Raw genomic sequence first — 21,569 nt, 5'->3', positions numbered from 1 at the left:
GGCTGAAGCCCTGGCTTCAACACAAGTTGACTTAAGTTCAGTTAGTGACTTGGGCATCTGGGGCACTGACAAGAGGGAGATGAGGATACCCATCCTGAGGGAGAGGAGGGTGAGATAGTCACTTAGGGCACATTGTAGTTGGTTATTTTTCTGGTCTCCACCAAGGAAGTCAATGACGAGGTTATTCCTGAGATTGGGCTGGGTGTCCTGCTAATTGCCAGCCCTCAACTGAAGTGTGAGATAGTCAGATGTTCTTCGTGTGTCACTGTTGCAGTCATTACATTTGGGTAATCTGCTGGCAGGTTGCCCTCAGTCGGCCTGAATATCAAAATCTTGGGTCCTGCATCGGTTGCTGTCTCTTCATCCATGACATCAGGTCATCAGGGGTATAAAACAGGCATCCGACACCATTTTATTCAGTCTTTCTTGCTGTGCGGGTGCCCGAAGCAGAAGCAGTTTGCTAGTCCCGGTCGGTCGACTCCTGAAATTTTCGTATTCGAGTTTCAGAACCGAAGTCTTCAAACTAAAGCTAAGTACCCTGTTGGGGAAACTTTTTCTTGCTCCTTACCGATGTCAGTAAAAGTTAATAATTGCATTACTTGTGGTAAGCAAATACCTCATAAGGATTTTCATTTGTGCTGTATTCCTTGCCTAGGCCCAGATCACAACGTGCTTTGCTGTTGGTTTTGTGCTAGATTTAACCAACGCACTATTAAGCATCGGTATATTTTTGCTTCTAAATATCTTGGTTCAAGATTTAATTATCCTGAAATGTCGTCAGTTAGCAATCCGACTACCGGAGATGACAAAAAAATGCAAAGAAAAAGACAGAGACAGACCGTCGGGGTCCAAAACCGATGAAGAAGCTTCTCCTAAGCCAGTCGCCGATTCACCGGTACTCAGTGAGGCACTTTCGCTGCCCCTGATACCCTCTACTTTTGAGTCTCAGGCCTCTACCGAGACCCATTCGGAGTCTTGTATGCCGCGAGTATCTCAGAGTATTGAACCCGTGGATGTCTCCCCCTTGGATGGGTCCGGAGCTGCTGAGCAGGCACCAGCTTCCGAGGGTGTTTTCAGGCCTCAACATTTTTATATTAAACCGATGCCAGCAACAAAAACAAGGTAAAAAAACAACTTCTATGTCTAAAAAACTGACGCATGAGCCATGTGCTCAGGCCCCTATGCTTAAAAAACAGATGATCAAAATGGCTGAGGATTTAATTACCTTGATCAGGGGGTTCCCAATCCCCCCTGCTAAGAGGCAAGGCACTGATTATGAATCTTTAGATCAGGTTTCCATTTCTTCTGATTCCTCGTCTGATCAGGAATTTTCTATTCCACCCTATGAGTATTCTGATGCAGAGGAATCCATCCCATCTGCATCTCCTCCTGAGGATTACTCTTTTGGAGAAACTTTGCATACTTTAAGGGAACATTTTCACTGGGAGAGTCAGGACTTCTCTGAATCAAAAAAGAGGCTTAAGGATTTCCTCCTCCTTCCTCAGCATAGGCCTTTGGCAATACCTCCTGTATTAGACATTGTGGATGATGTGTTCTCGGGATCAAGCATGGCTCCTGATTCCCTGCCTCCGGCTCCTAGTAAGCCAGACAGATATTACAGGGTTCCTGACTCCCACAAATTTATTTTCAAAAATCCTGCTGCTGATCCTGAGACTATTTCTCAGGGTCCCAAGGGTGTGAAGGCCTCTACAGCTAAAAATCCTACTCCTTCTGATAGAGATTCCAGGGTGCTGTATAGATGGGGTAAGAAGGTTTATACGTCTGCCACCTTGGCAATCAGGGCTTTAAACTGCCAGTTTCATATGCTTAAATATCAACAGCATGTTATGGGCTTACCGAAGCAGAAAATTATGTTGATTTCTGATTGTGTGGAAAATAAAGAGTTACAGGAATTATTGCATTCAGCAGAATAAGTTGGAAAGCATACTTTGCAATGTGGTTTTGATTCCTTGAAGGCCTCTTGTAGGGCCGCCGTTACTGGATCTGTGGTTAGAAGGCATGTCTGGCCCAAGGAGCAAAATCTGCCTGATCATGTTAAAGCTAAATTGTTGGATGCCCCCTTTGTAGCATGATACTCTGTTCGGTAATAAGGCAAAAGAGGTTTTAAAGAAAATGGAAGACAAAGCTAAATCTATGCAAACTGTAAAAGATTTCTTGCAAGTGCAGCCACCCAGGTTCAGTAGGCACTGGCCTACTAAAAACTGGTCCTTTCCTGTATCCAACAGAGCCACTCAGGGCAAATCCAGGCACTCAAAAGGCTCCAGATACCAATCACAAGGTTCATACAGGTCAAAGCAATGGGGTGCCTCCACCTCCAAATCTGGAGGAAACAAATCACAGCCCTACAGTAAGCAGTCTCAATGATTTTCCTCTACCATCACCAAGCACTTATCTTTTGGCAGCCCCCTTGGGGGGGAAACTACCACTCCATGCTCAAAATTGGCAGTTAATTACTTAGGACAAGTGGGTATTAAACATAATATCCCAGGGCTACATATTTCATGTCCATACTTTGCCAGTTCAAAACAGATGGCCGGATCTGCTACAAAACCAGTGGGCAGAGGCCCAGAAACAAATCATGGCCCTCATGGACATGGGGGCTATTCAGCTGGTACCAGAAAAGGAAAAAGGACAAGGTTTTTATTCAAGACATTTCCTGGTACCCAGAAAAGACAATTCATTGCATCTAATACTGGACTTATCAATTTTGAACACGTTCCTGGACATTCGAAAATTCAAAATGCTGACTTTACAACAGCTACTGCCTATGCTAGGCAGGAATGCTTGGTTAGTAACTCTACACTTAAAAGAGGCATACCTGCATATCCCAATAAGGGAAACATGCAGAAGATACCTCCGCTTCAAAGCAGGTTTTTTGCATTACCAATTCTCTGCACTGCCCTTTGGCTTATCTACTGCACCCAGGGTCTTGCCTGGCACCAGTAATTGCATTCTGCAGACAAAGAAGCATTCAAATTTATCCTTATCTGGACGATTGTCTCATTCAAGCAGAGGACAAGGACACTCTTTTTCAACATCTGGCATTTGTAGAAAGACTTCTAACATGCCTAGGGTACACCATAAACGAAAAGGAAATCACAACTGGTACCCTCTCAAATAATTACATTCCTGGGTGCAAGCTTGAATACAACTGCCCAGGTGGTTTACCTCACGCCAGACAAACAAAGGCAACTGACAGCATAATTCGAACAAATGGCAACAAAAGCCCAGTTATCTGCAAGACAAATTCTGCAGGCTTTGGGGTTCATGGCATCCTGCATTCTACTAATTCCATATGCGAGACTGCATATGAAGAAACTTCAATGGTAACTAAAAAGCTTATGGAGTAAGCATTGTCACAGTCTGGAAACAATGATTCCTCTCATTCCCTGCCTACAACAGGAGTTTCTTTGGTGGGCAGAGACATGTCACCAAAACAAGGGACTGTCATTCACTCTACCCCCTGCCACCCAAACCCTAACTACAGACACATCAGACTATGCTTGGGGAGCCCACCTGGCAGGGAGATGCATTCAGGGCAAATGGAGCCCAAACCAAATGCATCTGCATATCAACCAGAAAGAGATGCTAGCTGTTCAGAATGCTGTGACAGCCCTCAAGGACTTACTTCATCCAGGACAACTACTGATAAAGATGGACAACACCACAGTTATGTGGTGCATAAACAAGCAGGGGGGTAACCATTCCTACCCCCTTTGCAGACTAGCCATGGCCTTGTGGAACACAGCCTTGACTTACCAGATACATCTTCAAGCTCAGCTCCTGCCAGGAAAGCAAAATACTCTGGCAGATGACCTAAGCAGAAATCTTATGGACCCACTCGAATGGAAACTGGATCCACAAATCTTCAGCATGTTAACACAGAAATGAGGGAGTCCAGATATAGATATATTTGCCTCTCCCCAAAATTATCAGTTGGACAAATTCTGCACAAGAACTCATCACAAAAAAAGCATGGAAAGTGGATGCACTATCCTTCAGCTGGAAAAACCTATCAGTCTATGCCTTTCCCCCTCTGCCTCTACTCTCCAAGGTCTTACTAAACGTCAGACAGGAAAAAACAAAAATTATCCTAATTGCCTGGACTGGCCTCGCCAGCACTGGTATCCACTTCTAAGGAATATGTCTCACCTTCCTCCATGGTACCTGCCTCAAATACCTCATCTACTGTCTCAGCAGAACTATCAATTTCTGCACACTCACCTCCAAACTCTGAATATTGCAGCATGGCTAATCAACTAATAATTCAAACAACACCTCTCAGTAAATCTGTGATGGATGTCATTTTGGAAGCCAGAAGGCCTAGTACTAGAAAATCTTGTGTTGATAAATGGAAGCGATTCTGTGCTTAGAACCAAGCACAAGGAATAGACACAGCACAGCCAAATATTCCTCAGATTTTACAATATTTGACTGAGATGCTTGACAAGGGCCTATCTTTTTCTTCAATAAAAGTCCATGTCTCTGCCATCTCGGCTCATTACAACACAGAGCCTCCCCTCTTTTCTCATCCTCTGCTTAAACAGTATCTTAGAGGGGCCAAAAATTTAAGGTCTCCCAGAAGATCACCAACTCCTGCATGGGACCTCAGTTTTGTGCTGAACAAACTCACCCTGCCTCCTTTTGAACCAGCAGCTACTGCGGATATAAAATTTCTATCTTGGAAAACAGCTTTTCTCTTGGCAGTCACTTCAGCAAGAAGGGTTTCAGAGCTACAGGCTCTCATGGTAGTGGAGCCTTTTATTACATTTTATCCGGACGGATTTTACTGGTCCCTTAGGACCAATCCTTCTTTTATGCCTAAGGTGGTATCCAGTGTGGCTCTTAACCAGACCATTCACCTCCCAACATTTTACTCAAATCCGCAGAACAAGGGGGAGCAGATGCTGCATTCATTGGATGTACACAGACAACTAAGATTCTACTTAAACAGGACCAAATCTCTAAGAAAGTCTGAGCAACTACTTGTAGCATTTGCTGCAGGTTCAGAGGGGAAGGCTATATCAAAACAGACTATTTCTAAGTGGATAAGCCACTGCATTCATTTCTGCTATTTGCACCATGGTAAACATGTGCCCAAGGGAATCAGATCACATTCCACCAGGTCTGCTTCTACTTCAGCAGCTTTTCTCAGAGGGGTCCCAACAAAAGATATTCTAGAAGCTGCTACTTGGAGCTCTGTTCATACCTTCACAAAGCATTATCATTTACCTCTCCTCTCCAAATCCAGGGCAGGCTTTGCCACTGCAGTTCTGCAGGGCCTTATAACTGCTCCTAATGCTGTTTAGTTCCATCCTCCCATCCATAGCTTTGGGATTCTACCCAAATGTAATGACTGCAACAGTGAAACACGAAGAACATAGTACAGTTGTGTCCACGCACCATAAATGTAAATGTTCGAGTGTATTCACTGTTGCAGTCCGGGTTACCCACCTGGCATCCCCCTTTCTATATCTCTTCTTTCCTTCACTATAGTCAAAAGCCTTTGTGGTGTATTTCCTTTTAGTTGAAGGTAACGTTTATGTTTCTAAAAGTGCATTTATATATTTACTGTTTATTTATATAAAAATGTTTGCTCCCCATTTGGGGGGCACCTGACATCTGGGGCAAGAAAAACTGAATAAAATGGCGTTGGATGCATATTTTTTTACCCCTGATGACCTGACGTCATGGAAGAAGGGACAGCAACCGGCGCAGGACCCAAGACTTTGATATTCAGGCCGCCAGCAGATTACCCAAATGTAATGACTGCAACAGTGAATACACTTGAACATCTACATTTATGGTAAGTGTACACAACTGTACTTTCTGACATCCATTGCACATCCCCCTCTGAGATGTTAAGAACATGTGCAGGCGTGGGGAAAACAGCAAAAAGCTCTGCCTAGACAGCAGTGTGATGCTGCACTTGGACATCTCAGTCTCTTCCCTGGCCCAATGCTAACTGACATAAGTCTGGTACAGTATGGGGAGAGCTAGGTAGAGCCAGCATTTGCGGAGAGGCACCAGAAAGCAGCCAATTCAATGGTCAGCTGCTAGGGAGACAAAGGTAGTCCCCCCCCCCAAAAAAAAAATCTTGTCTATATTCTATGGCTTTATAATCCTGATGGTGCCCATATATGACATTTATGTTGCATGAATTTTTAGGTGTGGGAATACACAACAAAAAGGTTTGATTATAGAATTTAATGGAAAGAGACATTTATCAAGAGTTATGTACGCCCTAGTAGTAATCTAAAATGTATAAAAGGTGCGATTAGAGGTTATTTTGTCATGAATTGCAGATTAACTTCCAGGAATGATGATTTTTTTTCCCCAAGACGTATAATTTTTTTAATTGACCTTTTTGTTAGAACATTGTGGAATCAGTGATAGAAGACACTTTTGAATATAGGAATTGGGGACATATCTCAGTACATTTAAAGTGTGTTATTGTTATCATTATTAAACAGATTAGAAGTAAAAATGTCTAGCAGGATTTCTTTTGCAGGGTTTTCTCGGGCATCTTGCTTAAAATCTCTGTAGAATGTTCAACTTTTATGAGAATAATTAGGAATAATTGGAAAATTACTCTAGATAATATGTGTTTGGCAATGGCCTTGGGGACTAGTCTTGTATTTTTGAATTAGGCAGGTACTAATTGAAAAGCTCATGAGTGCCTAACATATTTTTATATGAGCTAACTTTTTAGAATTAACAGATTATAATGTCCTTATTCCCTACAGAAATAGTACATAGCGTTTCCTTTCAAAACTCCTCACCTACCCTTACTTAACTCTTTCGCTTTTCCCAGCATATTTTAGGCGGGTGTAGCACACTTTCCTCTGCCTGAACTAGAATTCTAACTCAAGTCCAAGGCCTAGGAGGCTCTGCTCCTTCCTCCCCTACTCAATTCTCACTCAGATACTCTCCCAGCTTATGTTATTTAATCGGCCTTGGTTTGTCCACCCTCAACAGTGTTTCTCATCATCTTACATGGTCCACCATTACTGAATACCTGGTTAGTGGATCTATTAACACTATCTGGGTTTGTATTAGTACTCCCGCCTGTGTATTCTATAGCAAGTAGCGGAGAATGACATCTGTAGCTCCTGTAGATCTGTCCACTGATTTCACTATAGGAATATAGTTGTATTTGTGTTATCCTGCACTGATTACTACAGAATAATTGTCTCTTGGCTGAATGATTTAAAAGTTTGTTGTTATCTTTGTGTATTTTACTTACTTGTTGTACAGTTTTTTATTTGCTCTATATTATAACCCTCTTTCTTCTCCCTTCCATTTCTCAGCTCTTCTGCCTAGTGCCCACCTGTAGGTCTGGGATTGAGTACCCTACCTAAGTCTCCTACCTAGGGACCAAATGATAACATTCTGTCCTTCAACTCTTCAAGGTTTCTCAACAGTAACCCTCAGCTATTGTTAATCTCTAAGCAAGTTCTGCCAGCAGCCAACCTTAGCTTCTCCCTTCCCTGATCACCAGCAACCATTAGTAACTACAGTTCTCTGACTCTCTCCCGTCCACTAGCCCAGTCAATAGCCCTGGTAGCAATTACCTGCTGAGTCCACTAGGTGGCTCCCTACTACATCCTTGCAGACTTTTCTTTCCACATACTAAGTCCTATATTTCCCTCTATACCCCTTTTTGTGTTTTTCCACCTTTTCCTTTCTCTGCCTGTCTCAGCCTTGCCCAACTTAGTCCTCACTCTCCTAGCAATCCTCTATGTCCTCGGATTACTTACCTGTCCTATCAGCATCTTACTGATTGTTTTCCACTCTACCTCTCTTCTTTGCTGGCTCTACCGTTAAGCCGTCTGCCCCTCCTCCTCTCCTCCCCCCTACCCCCAATTCCACCCACCCCCCCCAGTCCCTACTCTTATAGCTCTTAACCACCCCTATCCCTCCTGGCCTATTCCTCTCCTTCCCAAATTGTTGTCTAGCCACTACACACCCCATACACTCCGCCCCTCTCTTTCTTAGCCCTAAGACCTTACTAGTACTATTACCTCTCTCCTTTACCTACACTTCTCCTTATACATCCTCTTTTCTTTCTAGCCTCCTTTCTCTATTCCCTATAGAACCTATTCCTACATACCATCTACTTTAATCTAAGTTTTATACTTTCTTCTCTACTTCCTCACTTCTCAAATTCTAAATCATGACTCCCTTCACACAAACTATGCCTTTACTATCAGTCTTAATCATAACTACCCTTATCTCATTGTACCATCTCACCTTTCTTGAAATATCACTTAACAACTATCTTATCTCCTCACAAACACACACTTCTATTCCACTAGCTATCATCTACCTAAATACCACAGGCTACATCACCTTACCGAGGAACTACTTAACTAAACTAGTTAATCCTACCCTACAAGATGGAGACATCCACCCAAACCCTGGCCCTAACTCACCACCTCCCCATAACCACTCACCTAACCTCAAAAACAACTTCCTTATAGGGCACCTTAACATCCAAAGCATAAATAAGAAAATACCCTTCATCCATGCCCTCTTAGATACCCACTCATTTGACATTCTCTGCCTCTCTGAAACCTGGCTAAACACAGGCACTAAAGACTCAGAGATTATTCCTCAAGGTTATAACATAGTAAGGTGGTGGAGTAGCAATACTTTTCAAAAATCAACTTAACATCACTACTCAACCAGCATATCCAAACCAAAATAGCAAAACAGAAGCTATCATTATTAAACTCCAACTTAATACCAAAAAATCTATTTACATTATTTGTTTGTATCTTCCCCAGGTAATAACATCCCTATATTAGAAGACTTTCTAAGTTGGGTTTCTAGCACCTAGGCCCAAGAAACCATAATTCTTGGCGATGTTAACATAGACTGGAACTCTATTAATAATGACAATCCCTCCTCTCATATTAACCTTCATGGTTTCTCACAAACTATTACCTCAACTACAAGAGTCAATAAGCCCAGTAAGAAAGAGAGTATACTAGACTGGATACTCACAAATAAAGTTAACAAACAATATAAAGTAGGTACTTTGCCAGATGACATCAGCGACCACTCCCTAACCTACATTACTAGACTAAAATCAGGATATGTTAACCTCCCAAATACAAGACTAATTCGATCTCAAAAGCATTTTAACATAGACCTCTTTAAAGCTGATCTGAGAGCATGTAAATGGAATTGTTTAAAATCACTTCCCTTGGAGGAAGCAGTATTATTTTTTAATACTACTTTCTTATCCATACTTGATACACATGCTCCTGCTATTAGAATTAAGACCAAACCTGCCCCTTGGCTAACCTCCAATACTAAAAAACTTATGCTTGCTAGAAATAAAGCTTGGTCAAAATGGAGATGTGATAGACAAAACCCTGATTTAGATAACTTCCGCCAGCTTAGAAACCTTGCGAAAAAATCAATAATCTCTGACAAGAAAAACTTCTACTGTAAACTTCAGGAAACTCATATTAACGACTCCAAACAGTTCTGGTCCTCAGTAAATAGACTTCTCTCCCCAGGGACTGCTAAAACTCCTTCCCCTCTAAATGCTGACCCAGAAACCCCTCTCCAGACTGCTAATGTCTTCAACTCTTTTTTCTCTGAAACTATTCAATCCTTAGCCAAACAAATGAACCCTAACAACTCTCATATACCAACTACCATAACTACCTCCTCTTTCAATTTCTCTCTAAAACCTATATCTACCTCTTTCATCTTTAAACTCATTCAAAAACTGAAACCCTGTACCCCTTCTGCTGACAAGCTCCCTTCTCTGTTCCTTCAGAAAGCTGCCAAAGAAATTGCATATCCTATATCCTTACTTATCAACAGAACTATCCAAGAAGGAACCATCCCTGATATCTGGAAAGTATCCTATATTATCCCACTGCATAAAGGAGGTAACTCCCTTGACCTTTCCAACTTTAGACCAATTGCCCTTCTCTCACCCCTAGCTAAGATCATGGAAAAATGTATCCATCAACAACTTGTACACTATCTCTCTCTTCACAGCATAATAGCAAACTGCCAGCATGGTTTCAGACCCCACCATAGTACCACCTCTGCCCTTCTATCCTTTGTAGATACTCAACAAAAATCGAAACAACACACTAATTCACATCCTTGAATCTCTCCTTGTGATAAACTAGCAACTAATTGGTTTAAATCCTATCTTAGCAACAGACAACAAGCAGTAAATGGGGAAAACCATATCTCTTCACTCTTGCCTATTTCCATCGGAGTTCCCCAGGGCTCCATTCTGGGTCCACTCCTGTTCTCCCTCTTTATTAACGACCTTCAGACTGCTATCCCACAAGCTACCTGCATACAATATGCAGATGATTCTACATCTGCACAGCCCCTTCCTCTACTGAACTGACCTCATTGACCCAAAAGACCTTTAACACAGTAGAAAATTGGTTTTCTAGACGGTTTCTCCTACTTAATGCCAAAAAAACTAAACTCCTCCTCTTCTCCCCCACCACTCGGTCCCCTCCTTTAAACTTTACCATCTCTTCCAATAATGGCACCATTATCTCACCTGAACCAACCACTAAACTCTTAGGGATAACCATTGACAATAATCTTTCCTTCGATCAGCACATTAACAACACCATAAAGATTGTTAACAGGAAAATTGGATCTCTTTATCGCATCAAACCTTTTCTAACCCCAGCAACTAGAACCAAAATTGCACAATCTCATCTCCTATCTACTCTTCTATCTTCCCCATTTATACAAACCTTAAGAAAAACAATCTGAATAAACTTGCAACTTGCTATGATAACGTAGGTGGTTGCGGCACTGGTAACCCCTTTAGGACCCACCATTGTACAAACCTAAAACAACTTGGCTGGCTCGAATTTCAAAACTACCTATTAATCCCTCAACTCACTATAGCCCACAACATATTACACCTTCTATACTCTCTCAACTTCTAATCCCTTACAACAATCTCAACTCACTCCTCTAGTAAACTCATGACAAAATCTATAAAGGTAAACAATACAGCAGGTGGTTCTCTATTCACTAACACTATAGGAAGAGTTGGAATCTCTTACCTAGTGACATAACCTTGACTACATCCCTGCCTCAATTCAAACAGAAAATCAAACTTTACTACCTAAACCATTGGCTTTGTTCCTGCAGTACACCTGACTAACCTTTTCTCTTTCATACTCCTTATCTCTATCTGTCTCATTTTCCCATCTATTAAATGTTCTAATCTAACTATGCATAATTTATGCTTAATTACTAAGTAATTACTAATACGTAATGCTAATATGTAATGAACTGCATACAGTAAATGAACTGCATATGGTAAACTTGTTTCTCTTTAAAATTTATCTTTCCCTCTATATGTATTTTTTGACTTCCAATTTTTGCTATTTCTTAAGAGTAATGTTTTTTCTATGTAATGTACTTAGTATTTAGTGGAGCTTTTCTCCTCGGGCCTCTGCTGAAAATGGACATGTATCCAGCCAGACTAGCCCGGTCAACAAATGTAAAATAAAAAAAAAAATAAATAAATAAAAATACTTGTAGTGTATGCAGCTTGATAGATGAAGGATAAACACTGAATCCATCAAGCCACAATAAAACATTTGGAACTTTGATACACTAGATGTGTAATTCCACTTTTGTAGAATATGTAGCATGGTGTCTTACTTGTGATGCTTATTACATCAGTAAGACTACCAGGAGGTTAGCTCAGGGAATTTGAGAATCATTATTCCATTAAAAAGGAATGATAATACATTATGTAAATATAATGAGATATTTCCTAGATTTAAAAAAATAAAAATATTTATTAATTTTGTTTGTGTGATGGGCCATGTGGAACTTGATTTAAATGAGATTGCAACAATGCACTGAAGATTAAGGAAGTCTAGTGGCAGTTTAGACTGCAGACAGGCACACCTTCTGGCTTGAATAAGCTCTGGAATATTGTGCCTTTTAGAAGCTAAGTCCTTGAAAAAAATACCTTCTACTCTGTTTCCTTTGTATAGTAATTTATTTGTTTATAACTGTATGTTTTTGTTAACATTTGCATCATATATACCTGACTGGACATTTTGGGACTGTTATTTATTTCTTAACCAACTGAAATTATAGCAAGAAGGAGTGTTTTAGAATATTCATAGTACGTTCATCTTTAACTGATTTGTGAAACTGTATTATGATGATGATGAGGATGACAGGAATATTTTTAAATTGTCTTTTTATCATTCTTTTTTTCTGATAAACTTTTGCCTGAGCCAAAACAAAAGTGTTTAGTTTTGGAATAAAGTTATTGCTTTCAAGTTTTAACATGGTTTTGGATTGTTAGTCATTTGGAGTTGTACCTTTACCTTGAAGATGTTTTTTTTTTTTTTGCTCCATTAGGGTAGACTAATACCTTATAGCTGCAATCTTTCAGCACAATAGTTTGTATCAAAGATGTCTACAATTCTTAAAAGCTAAGGGAATAATTTTCTAGATAAATGCAGACTTGAGATGCAGAAGAATGTACTACCTTTGCCTGCAAAGCATTCCTCCTTTAGGAGTACATTTCTTTTTGAAGTTGTATTCTGCTTGAAAAAAGTTAAGATGCTAGAGAGACCACACCCAAATTATTTAGATGAGCTAGTAGTCTGCCCTTATTGTCTCCTACATTGAGCGGTAAGTAGATGAGAAGCTAGATGAAGCTATGCAACATATGTAAAGTTGATGGATAAGCACAGTAGTAGAAGAGTGTCAAATTCTTGCTTGGAGTCTAATTGATATTTCAGTAGGAGAGGGGCCAAAGGTTTATAGGATTGAATCAACAACATTTAATATACAACTGGAAAGTCACTGTAGTAGACCAAACTAATAATAAAAATAAAATTTAACCTGGAATGGTCTTTACTTATAAATGAAAGGTCTGGAGGGGGTTAATGAGGAAAGAATTGTGCAGACTCCATCTTTCCCATTTTGTAGTTATGAAAGTACGTGGTAACAACACACACAACTTATGGCAGAGAGGTTAATAAGATGTGAAGGTGGGAAACTGTTTAAATGCTATATTGTGTTCTGCAGAACTGACAGAGGTTGTGAGCTGGGGATAAAACTTGAAGTTCAGCAAGAATGTTGAAACGATGCCATGGATTTTCTATGGCTTAATAAAGATGAAGATTACAAACATAAATTAATAATTTCTTGAATTTAAAGGGCTACCACACTGATTATAGCATGCCTTTATAAAAGATGGACAGAGTTAAGAGATGGTGTACTTAGAGGAGAAAAAGCAGGAATGAATTAGAGCATTGACAGATAAAATAATGTAGAATCTAATTTACTGGAGCAGATACCACTTGAAGGGTTAAGGACTAATAGAGACAATTGTAAGATGGGTAAGGAGATCTCATGAGAATGTGAAAAATAAACTGGGAAGTAAACAGCTGATGAGAAGGTGAAGCAATTGTGAGAGGTAGAATAATGGAGGAAGAGAGGGAAACTGTAGAATATTGAAAAAAAATCTCTGTAGAGGCCAAACCTTAACATTTAGAAGAAAGACAATTGTAGAATGTTGTGCATTTATAAATTACCAAATTTGTAAGTGGTTTTGAAGCTGGAAAAAGTAGGTGAGCTGCAAAGCTAGTAAGAAAGGCATATGGAGGAAAATACTACTAAAAAAAAATGAATATCACTGCTGGGATTCATAGACAAGTTGCTAATATACAAAGCCATGCAATGCAGCATGTATACTTGTCTCAGTACATAGACAAGGGTCTGTTTAGTAGTGCAACTATGGAATACAAGGTACTATAAGTTTTGGTGCAATATTTAAAATTGATAGTTGAGGTGGGCCTGTGCTAATGAGGCCCATAACTGGCTTGGTGCACTACTTAAGATACTTGTTTGTTATAGATGTCATACATTCTCCACTGTGAAAGTTAATGACAATCAGTGAAGAGAATGAGTAAATGTATGCTGCTAGGTAGTAGCACACACTTCTGCACTTCAGTCATTTCATTAAGGGGAATCTGTGTATGGAAAGTGAGGTTATCTTTACTCTGCACGGACTGATGACCTAGGTACGTAGCACTGAATGCTTCTATGTCACCATGCAGGTGTGTGTATGTGCACATGTGCATATTGGTCTGTGTCTATCTATGACTGAATCCTGATTGTTAGCATATGAAGGTATATGTCTGTGTGTGTTGCATGACCATTGACCAACGTGACTACCTGTGGCTAGTATGAATGAAGAGATCATGGCTGCAAAGTATGCAGGTGCTGGATGTTTTTGCATGTCGACACATATACACAATCTGTAGCAAGTCTCCTTTATCATTAACCTTTCCAGCTGTGCCCAAGGTGAATACAGTATGAGAGTTGTACATGTGTCTGTGTGTCTCACTCTCTGCATGTCTCTTTGTGTGTATGTATGTATGTGAGCGTGAAGTCTTTTGCCTATGTGTGGTCCGCAAGGATGTGTGCTACTTTGTAGCGCAGGTTAGTAGAGAATACAACTGAACAGTGCAAAACTCGAGTAATTCATAGTTATACATAGTCCCAGTTAAAGAGATTTTGCTTTTGTGGGAATGTACATAAGTGAATTTCTCTGAAAGGTGCGTACAGGAGCTCAGCTCACACATTGGTGGAATCCAGTTTATACTATGACAAACTTCTGTATGACCCTCGGTCCTTCTTTCATCTTCACTGTAGTTTTTAAACATTTTTAAACTGCAGGCATGTTGAGAGCTAATAAATTACTAATAGACTTAGTTGACATCTGTATTCCTTTATCTTCTATTTTAAAATGGTGACACTGTTTATTGCCTTTATCTGTTAAACCAAATATTGGTTGCTGAACCACAACTTTTTATGTGCTGAAAATTTGGTTACAGTATTATTCTGTTTTTGTTAGTGATCTTTCTCTTTTTAATGCTTGTTTGTAATAACACTGTTGTTTTACATTAAATATTCTTCAGTATTTTACAGTTATGATTTTGGTTTAGATTTTGACAGTGGAGCTGAGAAACAGTTGTTGAATCTTTTCGTGGAGGAAAAAGAGGAAATCAGCCGAAAAATAGAAGTATTTCAGAGGAAGGTATGTCGCATCTACTTTTTTTAATTGAATTAATTAAAATATATTAATAATGGGTCAGTCATAAGGCAAAGGTAAAACCAAAATGTGTGATATAATTTAGAAGTAGCTGAAACTTTATTGAGGTTAAAGATCAGTACTCCCCTGGCTCATTCTGGAAGTAGGCCATAGTCTTTGTATGCTACCATAGTATGGTACCCAAGAAACAAGGAGGACAGCCTGAGGGTGTGGCTGTATTTAGACTAGGCCACACCTCACAGGAACACAAGCCATACCAACATTGGGGAAGCATGTATTAGACAAGCCCCCTCATTGGTGATAGACACAATACACTGCATGGCAGGTTAAGTAAAACCATAGCTATACTGAACCAAAGCTATATTTGCAGCAGTGAGATTAATGAACTTGGAAAGTCAAGTCCTGAATCAAGTCTACTATCTCTAGAAACTATATAAAATTTAAGGCATAAATATCAGTGTTTGATAAAATATAAGTATTATAACACAGCTCCTGTAAGCAAAGAATAATACCCCTCATTTAATTCAACTTACTCATTAATAATCAATAATTTTCCATTTGCATAATGAATTGCAAATTACTGTCTGAAACAGCCTTGTTTAGAAATCCAAAAGCAGCTGCCTTTAAGTTGAAAATTGTGCATTAACTTTGATTTCTCACAGTCTAGCCAGTGACATCTCCAGCTCATTATTTGAGAAAACTGCTATTAAATTTAACTCATACATAGCATTGGTTTTTAAAGTAGTAACAATGTTCATTTCACTGAGGGTAGGCAAAAATGCCTTGCTTTTCAGGTGGCTAGCATATTTGTGAGGTACAAAAGCAGATCTCTTCATTAGACTAATCTGATGAAGTAGCTAGTCAGTAGCCAGTATGGTTCAGTGGAGATCAACTCAAGAATCATCTTGTGTAGCAGAATCAGAAAAAAAAAAACATGCTGACAACCTTCTTCAGCACAATAAGCCTGCTAAGCTGAAGCATGCTACTCACTGTTAAGGGTGTACTGAAGACCTTGCTTACTGTTAGCTCTAGAATGGTCTCACAGCTCACTTTTTGCCTTCTACCAATGAAATATGAAGAAAGGTTCTGGTATTATACCAAAATTATTCTGTCATTCAGTGAAGCAGTTTACTGCAGTGAATGAAGGAGGACATTTCCCACAGTAGGGTGATCCTGAACTACTTGTTGAAGTTTCTACTTAGCATCTTCAGGACAGAATCCACTTACAGGACCAACAGTAAGCATTACTTTAAGCTGGGCTAGATAACACTTCCATTTATATTGTCAGCAGACCTTGAATGCAGGCTGAAAGGCAGCTCATATCTTGTATCAAGCAAAACCCAGCATTCCCTGTTTTTAAAAGTGTGACCCAGTGCCCATAAAGAAGTTGGTATGTTTCTTCAAGCATGTAACTTTCAAACCTGACTAGCATCAGTCATTACATTTAAGTTCTGAAATGCTGCAGAATAGACCCTTTGTGCTGTTGAACTCTTAAAGTCTTCTACAAGTTGTCAGCTCAGGTTGCAATCTTGCTTTGCATGTAGAATACAGGGTCAGGCCACTTCTCCTTTTCCGGAATGTCAATAATTCTTAGGTTTTTCTGACATCTCTTGGATTCTAGAACCCCAAATTTCACCTCTAGCCTCCACTTATCCCATGCAGTGAGGAATATGTCTGAGATCTTTATTCACTCCACTTAAGTGATCAAAGTGTCTAAGAGTCTTTTCCACCTCAAAATGTAATTTATCTGATCTGTCAGTATAATCTTTTGACTTGATAGTCATTGTTTGTAGTTCCAGTATTAAAACCCAAGTGACCAAGCAAGACCTTGAGCTGATCCATGCCTGTACTGCTTGCCTTCTCCATGTTGTCCTGGGTTACTTGACTTGGCTGTAGGTGATCTAATGTGCAGCTAATTAAGGCCAGGCCATGTTGCCCCTGTATCACCCTCTTCATGTAATTTTTAGGTTTCACATTTTTAAGTGTGTGGAGGGGGAGGGATATGAGGGCATTAACTCAAGTACAGTTGTGGAGCTCTTGCAGAATGGGAAACAAAAGATCACTTTAAAAGTTACAAATTTTATGCAGTGCAAAAAAAATACTAGTTTGTGTAAGAGAGCAGTCTCACTACTGAGGGAAATCAATAATAATTTTCTTTGTTATGATAATTCTTTTATATTGCTTCTATGATTATTATAAGTTTATTGATAACATTAATGAATGACTTTTGAATCCTACAATTTCTTGTTATGGTCTTAAAATGCTTTCCAACTATGACTGGACTGTAGCAGATTAGTCTAGCAGTGGAGAGGGTTTTAATGCCACCGTTGCTAGTCATTTGTGACAAATGGATCACCACGACCACCACTATGTGACAGCCTGTTCGACTCTGATGTGGCATGAATCTCTCCACTGCTAAACCAGTGTACCTGCAATATATGTGAGGGGACAGGGGTTGTATTCCTTTGATGTACTCCACTGCCCCCAAATAGGTCTGATGGGTGACAGAGGATGGTCTCTTGAGTCACACCAGGGCTAACCAATAGGATAAAATAAAGTGCACACAAATCTGATTCGGTAACCAGCTCATCAAATGCAGTCTGGCCCCATGATCACAAAATGTATTTGCACTGCTGCTTTAGGTATAGACTTTGAACATCCACATCCAGACTAAGAATACACACTGAACACTTATAGAGCTAAGTCTTCTTACTGATGGCTTAGACCTGTTTCTCACCATTCTGTTTGTGAACTGCAGTGTCTTCATTCCCCCTTGCTAACAGTAACTGTTTTTCAAATTAATTATTGTCACACATATGTACACAGTTCCTGGGGAAAGCTGATAAGAATCCCCAATTTCCATAACTTTGTCCCTGGCAAAGCAGTACTGCCACCACCCTAGATATGACTAGGAACCAAGCAAACAAGCTACTGTACCACTCTTGATTAATAGCCAAATACAACTTATACAAATTAATATCTCAATTATAATGTTATCAAGTGATTTGGCATTGGAGACAGACACCACAGTTTACCAAAGTGCAGTGCTAGAGAATGTCCTCTCCTCAAGTAATAAAAAAACAGTAACACGTAGATACCAGCTACAAGATCTTAAAAGTAAATAAATAAAAACTTTGTTTAAACACTGGGAAGACAGTACGGATACAGATTAAATATGCATAGGTAAATAATTTGCACATGGAAGAGAAAAATAACCACTTGAACAGACAACTTTTTGAAAGTCCTCTACCGTAACTGTCTCTAACTTATATAGTACCAAACCCTTACTGTTTTAAGCTGCTGAGATATTATACACGAGAAATTGCAGATTTTCACAGCAAACTGACATTTATGGTCACTTCAAAGTTATCAAGCAAGACTAATTGACTTTACACTGGTTTTGATGCCAGTTATATATTTTAACTTTACCTACATCTGTTAAGTGTTTGCGTACTAATGACTGCTTCCTTTCACAGTTCTGGACTCTGAGTTTTTTTTCAGTATTTTTATGTCCCTTTGATATCCCTGTTCCATGCTCTTTTATGACCTAATTACATATAGAACCAAGAACACCAACCCATTAGCCAGGAGAACACCAACCACAATTTATTAAAAATTCTAAATAAATTCAGATACGAAAGGAAACACCAAAAATACACTCATCCAAATAGAAAAATTAAAAGTCAAAAATAAAGCACTTTCATCCCAGTAAAGTGGGACTTTATCAGAATAAGAAACACCAGCCATTGAATGCAATTTTTTAACAGTAAAATCCCTCTCTTCCTGATAAGGGTTAATTAATCACTTTTCTTCTAAAATTTGCAGTTTAAATAACAAAAGACCACCTTCTAAAAATGTCTGTTAACTCGTTCACTCCAGTGCAGCTCAAGAAGTTTGCACTGTAAATTCCAATGGGTCTCCTAAGCCTTTTGACAGAATCAAATTATGTTCTCACATTTCAAACAACTGTTCATATCTCTGGAACCAAAAGGATTATGAAAGTAGTTGTGAAGGCTGCCAGCCCAGCTAGCAAGAAAGTTGTAAATAATTCTGTGTCGATTGGGAATAGTAATATGATTTGTATGCTTGTCTTACAAATGTAAGAGTACTATAATGTTATGTGTGTATTAAACTGCTGGTGCAGAAGTATGTGTTAAACTGTATGTTATGTACTGAGCTTTAAGAATGTAACCAAGTGTTCCCTACTGGAAAAGAACAGAGTTAACTTGCAAACTCTAAGAAAATAAGTGAATTGTTTACAATGGTGTTTATGTCATCTAGGAGACAGAATGTCTGCAGCTAGAAATTATTTCTGTTGTCTGGAAACACAAATAATTACAGGTTTCAAAGGTAAAAGTGTTTAACTGTTTTACGACTTCCAGTTCCAGGCAAACGTCTGAAAAATAAGTATTTTTTGACACAGAGGTGACAAAGAATGATGTAATCTGAGATAACCCAGCAGAAATGTTTGATAGTAATTTAAGAACTATCTGAGGGAGTGAGTATGTGCATTTTGTGTTTGCTTTGGATCTGACAACATCCTCTCATCAGCACTTGTCTAGCTCTGTAAGTAAGACTTTGATTACAGTGACTTCTCTTAGAGATAGATAGGAACTTAGTAAGATTAGTTTAGGTGTTTTCTGTATTTATGTGAGACTGTCCTGCAACGCTGTTTTAAAATATTTTCTGTGATTCTGAACTCTGTTGTCACTGTGAGTTATTGAGAATTGTCTTGTTCTTTCATTATTTATTATTAAATATATTTAAACATTTTAATTGTGGCTGGCTTGTTTATGAATATTTAAGCTGTTAGACTACTTGCATGTGTATTTGGTGACACTGTATAGGCCACTCCTAAATAGCCTTAGTCTTGGGCACACTTACCATTTGGATAATAGTAATATTGCACAGTAGAATTGGTCACCCTTTGTAAAGGCCTTATTAGTAGCTGATAGGAGTGGTTGGTGGCAGCTGGAACTAAGTTATAGTCTGGGCAGAAGGGGGCATAGCTAGTAAAATGGTGCCAGCCTTCTTCAGGAGTGTCTGTGTGTTTGTAAATAAATTTAATCTCAAAGTGTGTGTGTGTGTGTGTGTGTGTGTGTGTGTGTGTGTGTGTGTGTGTGTGTGTGTGTGTGTGTGTGTGTGTGTGTGTGTGTCTGTGTGTGCTGCTTGGGCAGGGACATCAAGCACTAGTTGGACAGAGAAGGTGCTGGAGGTTTTGGCTTGACCACTCAGCTGAGATCTTAACCCTGTGCCAGTGGGGAGTCTTATTGGGGATCTGGAGAGAGAGGGAGAAACCAGTCCCAGACTGACTGTGACCTCTGTGTGCTCTTAAGGGAAATTGTACTTCACTATATGTGTACTTGTCATCCTCCCAGTGTGCACGTCCCTCACTGGTGCTAGTGGTGAGGATTGAGGCTCCTTGATTACTGGGCCAGTGCAGGGGCGTCACAGTAGTATAAATGGCAAACACTTCAGCACAAACTATTTTTATAGTGGTAGTATTCTTTAGGTTCTTAGTCTTAAACCAAATTTTACAATTCACAGTAAACATAGTAACTATTACATTTGTAATATTTTATAAACTACGTACAATATCTCAGCAACCACTCAAGTTGTACACATACTGTCAGCAGCATTTTATTAATCTAGCTGAGAGCATTCATATGAGGCTAAGGAGTTTTGTCTGTGTTACTTGGTTGTTGAGATATTTAGAAAAATATGAAAATTGCATCTATATAAATTAATATCATAAAAACAACAGTTAATATCTATCTACCTGCATTAGACAGAGGTCACATATTAATGTGGTTGAGTTTGCTATTGTGTAAGCTTTGAGATAAAATCTTTTAAAACCTTGTGCATATTATTGATACAAATATGAACACGTAGTATTTGACATCTAGAGGCATCCGTAGGAGTTAACTGCAGATGCACCTGGAGATGTCACTCGGATGTAATGAGTTAAAAAATAAACCATGAATATTAAAACAATTACATCTGCTACAGATATTCCATAATTGCAAATGTAAAAATAAATAAGTAGTAGAATAAAACCTTTTAAATGGTGAATTATCTTACTCTACAAACTGCTTTCATCCTAAGAATACTGCTAATCGATACCATTTCATTCAGTCTGTATTTACCTGTAGCATTAGTTTCTAATTACCATTTAAGGTCTTTAGATTCAAGGGAACCTTTCCATGGTTCTACCCTCACATCTAAGCTGACTTTGCCTACTATATAAAACTTAAAACTGTGGCCATTTATTTTCCTAATGTGTTTAAAAAGGGCATTTCAATCATCCTTGTTTTTAATCATAAATATGTTGATATATTCTAGATGTTTTTTGTGTTTCACTGTTGCAGTCATTACATTTGGGTAATTTGCTGGCAGGTTGCCCTCAGTCGGCCTGATTAACAAAGTCTTGGTTCCTGCATCGGTT

At 39.2% G+C, this 21,569-nt stretch overlaps 1 protein-coding gene across 3 annotated transcripts in view; it reads left to right on the top strand.

The window, feature by feature from the left end:
- Positions 1-21,569, top strand: part of MTRF1 (mitochondrial translation release factor 1) — a 793,430-nt gene that overhangs the window by 213,745 nt on the left and 558,116 nt on the right. For 2 of the 3 annotated variants that reach the window (XM_044071698.1, XM_044071696.1), the window contains exon 2: positions 15,018-15,109. The exons of the other annotated variant lie outside the window; for it this stretch is intronic. In XM_044071698.1, the coding sequence (XP_043927633.1) occupies positions 15,018-15,109 (92 nt within the window). The remainder of the gene's footprint in view (positions 1-15,017; positions 15,110-21,569) is intronic. 3 annotated transcript variants of the gene reach the window in all.

Source organism: Protopterus annectens, chromosome 5.part0 (genome assembly GCF_019279795.1).
Source record: "Protopterus annectens isolate FY-2018-M chromosome 5.part0, PAN1.0, whole genome shotgun sequence".
NCBI classification, from domain to species: Eukaryota; Metazoa; Chordata; order Ceratodontiformes; family Protopteridae; genus Protopterus; species Protopterus annectens.
The sequence above is the reverse complement of the archived record's forward strand: the minus strand, read 5'-3'. Positions and strand labels throughout refer to the sequence as shown.